Here is a 6,457-nt window from a genome sequence, read left to right on the forward strand (position 1 = left end):
TTGAGGACTCCAGTGTGGGGTTGATGATTATGTATATGAATAGTGTATGCACAGGTTGAGTTTGGTAAATGCATGAGAAAATTCAAATTTTTATGTAATTGTTGATCATGTATGGGATTATACAGGTATACAGGTAGTATGTCAGGCTTGCTACGGGTCCCGGCGGCCTTATGCCGATCTGGATCCTAGCGCCGATAGCGGTCCAGTTTCCGGGTCGTTACAGGCATAATGTAAGAGAAAGTCCAGAAGACCCATTCTACATCCTGCCACCATTGGAATGTGTAGAGGGCTATTGGTGACAAGTCCATCCTTGGTGTGATTTGTTTGTGATGTGATGCATTTCATGAAAGCACGAATTTATATGCTATTCTGCTCACTGGGCTCTAGTAGCTCACCCCTTTCCCTTAACCCCCAGGTTTGCAGGTTCGGGATAGGCAAGGAAGTCATCAAGAGTAGAAGTATTATGTATGTAATAGTTAGTTGTGGACATGAAAGATATTGTAATATATTGTATTGCAAGATATTGTATAAAATTGTGTTGAGGTTTAGTATTGTGCTTGGCCCTAGTGTTGTGTTAATCCCCTCTTTGTACATGATCGTTATAAAATGTATTATTGTTAAGAGTTGTTAGACCAAGCTTGATGTATGATATGATGTCCCACTAGAGCATTTGATGAGGACTTTTGTATGGGGTTTATGTTATGGTTATGTTGCATGCAGGTCGAGCTTGGTGAATGAAAAAGTTTAAAATTTTTATGTAAATGTTTGATCATGTATGGGATTATCAGGTATGACAGGTTGTATGTTAGGCTTGCTACGGGTCCCGGCGACCTTAAGTCGATTTGGATCCTAGCGCCGGTAGCGGTCTGATTTCGGGTCGTTACAGAGACAGTCATCCATAACTTAAGGGTTCGTAAGGTGCTAGTGGACGATGGCAGCAAGGTGAATCTATTATCATACCAGTTCTTTCGGCAGATGAATATACCCGAAGAGCAACTTATTAGGGACCAAGCCCCACTCAAAGGGATAAAGGGAACCCCAGTAGTAGTGGAAGGAAAAGTAAAAGTAGCCCTCACCCTAGGGGATCCACCCTTGTCATGGACTCACTACATAGTTTTCTAGTAGTGAAATTACCTTTGAGTTACAACGCCATCTTGGGAAGACCGATGTTGTATAATTTTGAAGCAGTGACCAACATTCGGTACCTGACCATAAAATTCTCAATAAAGGCAGGGGTCAAAATCATCTGGGGAAGGCAGGAGGAGGCCGAGCTTTATACCTAGCCATGATAGAGGAACAATGCATCCAACCAGAAGAGATAAACCCTGATGTTATGGCAGTCAAAGATGAAAGGAAAGAGGCTAGGACTAAGCCTGTGGACAAGTTGGAGACCTACCCACTATTCAGAGAAGAAAGCGACAAGGTCTCCAGCATCAATTCGAGCTTAGAAGAAAGCCAAAAGGAAGCCGCGACAGCCTTAGTCCAAGGGCATGCCTCAAGCTTTGCCTGGAAGCCCTCGAATATGCCGGGATCGATCTTAAGGTGATGAATCATAAGTTGAACATCTTCTCCGATGCAAAACTAGTGAAACAGAAAAAGAGAGTCTTCAGGACAGAGAAGCAACATGCCACAAGGGAGGAGGTCTAGAAATTAGAATGTCGAATTTATTAGGAAAGTAATATACCCACAGTGGTTAGCTAACCCTGTGTTAGTAAAAAAGGCTAGCAAAAAATATAGAATGTGTATAGACTTTATCGACTTAAACCAGGCCTATCCAAAAGATTGTTATCCCTTCCTTGATATTAAAAAAATGGTAAACTCTACGGCCGATTTTGATTACTTATTGTCTTTGGATGCTATATTGGGATACCATCAAATCCCTATGGATAGGTCATATGAAGAGAAGACCTCCTTCATAGCTGAAGATGGGACATATTGCTATAAGACTATGCTTTTTGGGTTGAAAAACGTCGAGGCAACATACCAGCGATTGATAAAGAAAATCTTCAAAAACCAAATAAGGAGAATTGTAGAGGTGTACTTCGATGATATGGTAGTTAAAAGTAAAACTTTTCAGCAATATCTAACTGACCTAAAAGATGTATTCCAGGTACTAAAGCAATACAAAATGGGGTTGAATCCTGCTAAATGAGCTTTTTTCATCAGAGGAGGAAAATTTTTGGGCTACATGGGTAATGGAAAAGGCATAAAGACAAACCCATAAAAGGTAGAAGCCATATTAAATATCCCTGGGACGACTTACATAAGGGATGTACACAGGCTCACAAAAAGAGTAGTAGCACTTAACAGATTCATGTCCAGGTCTACAGAGAGATGCTTACCCTTCTTCAAGAATTTAAGAGAAGTCCCAAATTTTGAATGGTCGGAGGATTGCCAAGAGGCCTCCAAGAGCCTTAAAGAAGACCGTTGATCAGCCTTTGAGATAGGCAGTGAGTGCAGTACTGGTAAGGGAAGAGATAGGGATTTAGAAGTCGATCTTCTATGTCAGTAAAGTACTCAAAGACGCTGAGGTCAGGTATATGAAGATAGAAAAGTTGGCATTTGATTTGTTGCTAGTAATAAGGAAGTTCAGGATGTATATGGAAGACCACTAAGGAGTAGTGATGACTGATCAGCCTTTTACAAAAGGTCTTACACAAGCCTGAAACTTCAGGGTGGATGCTAGCATGGTCAATAGAAATTAGACTGTATTGTCTCATTTACCAACCCAGGACAGAAATCAAAGCGTAGGCCTTGGCCGATGTAATACCCGGCTAGACTCCGGTATCGGAATTCCTACCGTCCGGTGGAATCTCGGATGTCGGAGACCTCTAGATGGGTAAAACTATGTTTTCATGAAATGTTTTAATGTTTTGATGATTTTAAGTAAAAAGGAAATGAGTTTTTGAATAAAAACAACCTTGGAGGAAAGCTCAGGTTCGGCCGCCGAAACTCAAAGTTCGGCCGCCGAACATGCATGTGTTTCGGGTGAGCCTTAGGCCCCCGAAGGCATAAGTGAGGGAAGTCCAGGTTCGGTCGCCGAACCTCAAGTTCGGCAGCCGAACATGGCATGCATGCGGAGGCACATTCGGCCCCCAAACGTGGCCTTGACAGCCACTATAAAAGGGTCCCTTAGCTGAAAACGGGCGAGCTTTTCCCCATTTTCGGCCAAGGTGAGCTCTCCACCGTCCCTCACCGATCTTTGATGTTTTTCCTCTAGATCTTTCAAGTTTTTCATTTGTTTTAACTTTGTTTTGAAGATTTGAGCTTTTGAGCAAAGTTTTGGAGTTTTGAGGTCCAAGAACTCAAATCTCTCCCAACTCCAAGTTTGGTCGCCTCTACTCTCGATCTTCAAGAGGTAAGAGTCGATCTCTAGCTTATATTATGTTTTAAGTAAGTTTTATGAAGTTCTTGGGGGTAGAATGCATGTTTAGGTTATAGTTATGTTTATGGGTATAAATGTATGTTCATGAACAATGTGGCTTGTAATGTGTGTTTGATGTGTTGTAGTTGGGGTTTAAGGTAGTTTGAGACCCCTAGGAGCTTGTATGCATGTTTTGGTTGAGCTAATTGCATGATGGTTTGAGTTTGGAGGCATTTGTGCATGTTTGAACCAAGTTTCTGCCCTTTGGGAGAAACCAGGTTCGGCAGCCGAAAGGACTTTCGGCCGCCGAACCCTCTTGTGGAGGCAGCCTTCGGCTGCCGAAGCTTGCCCCCGAAAGGAGACTTTCATCTCTGTCTGGGAGTTTCGGCCGCCGAAGGTGCCGCCGAACATGCATGAGTTTCGCCTCTGTCTGGGAGTTTCGGCCGCCGAAAGTGCCGCCGAACCTGCCTGACTTTCGGCTCTGGAGGGACTTTCGGCGGCCGAACCTGCCGCCGAAAGTGCCCTGTCCAGCCTTCCTTTGCATGTTCTTGCTTGGATGTTTTGAGATGTTTTAGGGGGTTTTTGGGGGATGTTTTTAGAGTTATGTTCTAGTATGTTGGTCCCTCATTTGAGTCCACCTGTGTAGGTTCGGACCCGAGGAACCGAGGACCTCAGCAGTGAGTCAGCTGCTTCAGTCAGTGTCAGAGCTTGCCAGAGGTGAGTGGAATAACTCTTATGCTTTAAATAAATAAACTAGTTTTGAGCATGTTCATGCATCACGGATGCCATGTGATATTTTAGGTTGTTTGCATTAGAAATCACGAATATGTTGCATTGCATAATATGTTGTTGATGTGGATGAATGTTGAATGATCCATTAGCCCTCGTATGTTATGACATGATGATATGATATGGAAGTCCAGGTGTGGCCTGCACTACGCCCCCGGCACTATGGATTATGTATGTTATGTTATGTTATGTATAAGAGAAAGACCAGGTGTGGCCTGCACTACGCCCCTGGCATGATTGGAATATGTAGAGGGCTAAATGGTGACAAGTTCATCCTTGATATGATTAGTTGTGATGTGATGCATTTCATGTTATCATATGTTTTAAATGCTTTACTATTCTGCTCACTGGGCTCTTGTAGCTCACCCCTCTCCCAAATTCCCCAGGTTTGCAGGTACGGGTTAGACAGAGAAGTCAAGAGGAGTAAGGAAGTCTTATGTATGTAATAGTTAGAATGTGGACATGACAGATTGTATAATGATGTTTGGATATGTAATGTAATGATATTGAGGTTAGAAGTGTGCTTGACCATAGTGTAATGTACTCCCTTTTGAATCATGATCTTAATGTTATTGATGTCCATGTTTAGCCAACTCAACACTTGTTATGCCACCCATTGGGGGCATTGATGAGATCCCACAGAGGGGTCAAGTTTATGATTATGTATATGTTCAGTGCTTGCACAGGTTGAGTTTGGTGTATGATAGAATGTATGAAAGAAAAGTTTTAAATTTTTATGTATGATTGTTGATCATGTATGGGATTAAACAAGTTTACAGGTTACATGTCAGGCTTGCTACGGGTCCCGGCGGCCTTAAGCCGATCTGGATCCTAGCGCCGGTAGCGGTCCGATTTCCGGGTCGTTACAGCCGACTTCAAAGCTGAATGCTCCTTCAACATGGTTGAGAAAGGACAGAGTGACGCGCTGCCAAGTTCAGTGGAAGAAGGGGAGGAGAGTCAACACCAACATGAATTCGTGTGGAATCTATTTGTGGATGGAGTATCGAGCACCAATGGTAGTGGGGCAGGAATTCTTTTGAAAGGACCTGATGGCTTCAAAGTATATTATGTCCTGCGCTTCAGGTTCCTGACGTCTAATAATATGGCTGAGTACGAAGCTCTTCTGGATGGAATACAGATAGCCTCGAAAGTGGAGACAACCGATCTTAGAATAAACATTGGTTCGCAGCTGGTAATGAACCAAATAACAGGGGTATACCAGGCAAAAGACTTGATCATGTAAAAGTATTTAGCTAAAGTACAAGTTTCGAAAGCCGAGCTCGGTGAGCAAGGAATTATAGTTCAATATAGACAAATACCTCAAGAGGAAAATGAAGAAGCTAACCTGCTCAGCAAACTGTCTGTAGAAGAGCTAAAGCAGCTCCCGGATGAAGTGTATGTGCAGCAAATCGACATCCCTACTTTTGAAAAGCCAGCCTCCATTATGCAAGTTGATGAAGAACAAAGCTGAATGACCTCATACCTTAAATACCTAGAGACCGAAAAATTGTCTGAAGACAAAGCAGAAGCTCAGAGAATTGTAGCTAAAGTCGCTAATTACTAGGCAGTAAGAGGGACTTTATATCGGAGAGCAAAGTCCAGCCCGTGGTTAAGGTGTGTAGAGCCAGAAGAGGCGTCCAAAATAATCCAAGAAGTGCACTACGGGTCTGCAAAATTTATGAAGGAGCAACCACATTAGCGAATAAGATTTTCAGCAGAGGTATTACTGTCCAATAGCAAAGAAAGAAGTCGGAGAATTTGTGAAGAAATGTGATGTCTGCCAAAGGTTCGCCAATGCAATTAACAGCCCGGCTATGCCACAATCAAGCATATCCAATGCATGGTCATTCTCACAGTGGGGGATAGACATTTTAAGGCCATTCCCTAAGACTGTGGGGCAAATGAGGTTCGTGATCATAGCTGTGGAATATTTTTGCAAATGGCCCAAAACAGAGGCTATGTCCACCATCACGGCTCGAAAAATGATAGACTTTGTGTGGGGCAACATCATCTACCAGTTTGGGATATCTAGGATACTCATATTAGACAATGGGAAGTAATTTGACTACAATTCTTTCTGGGATTTCACAAGAAACATGGGTATATGGCATAAGTTTTCCTCGGTAGCTCATCCGCAGATAAATGGCCAAACTAAGGTGACAAATCAAGCTATTCTACATAGACTAAAGAAACCTTTAGACAATGCTAAAAGGAATTGGGCATCCGAGCTTCATAACATTCTATGGGCACTCCGGACTACACCTCAAACACCAACAGGAGAAACCCTGTTTGCGCTAGCATTTG

At 42.9% G+C, this 6,457-nt stretch overlaps 1 protein-coding gene across 1 annotated transcript; it reads left to right on the forward strand.

Annotated features, from left to right (window-relative positions):
* The first annotated feature begins 1,285 nt into the window (after positions 1 to 1,285).
* LOC110615353 lies at positions 1,286 to 2,152 on the forward strand. Its single transcript, XM_021757196.1, has 2 exons — positions 1,286 to 1,542; positions 1,891 to 2,152. The coding sequence occupies exons 1-2, from the start codon at positions 1,286 to 1,288 to the stop codon at positions 2,150 to 2,152; spliced, it is 519 nt and encodes a 172-aa protein (XP_021612888.1).
* Positions 2,153 to 6,457: the final 4,305 nt, after the last annotated feature.

Source organism: Manihot esculenta, chromosome 5 (genome assembly GCF_001659605.2).
Source record: "Manihot esculenta cultivar AM560-2 chromosome 5, M.esculenta_v8, whole genome shotgun sequence".
Taxonomy (NCBI): Eukaryota; Viridiplantae; Streptophyta; class Magnoliopsida; order Malpighiales; family Euphorbiaceae; genus Manihot; species Manihot esculenta.

What these genes read in the sequence shown, in the direction of transcription:
- LOC110615353 (XM_021757196.1), top strand. Translation starts at nt 1,286, where the DNA reads ATGATAGAGGAACAATGCATCCAACCAGAAGAGATAAACCCTGATGTT. An exon ending in ATGCCGGGATCGATCTTAAG is followed by an intron (nt 1,543 to 1,890) that starts GTGATGAATCAT and finishes CCCTATGGATAG; the next exon opens with GTCATATGAAGAGAAGACCT.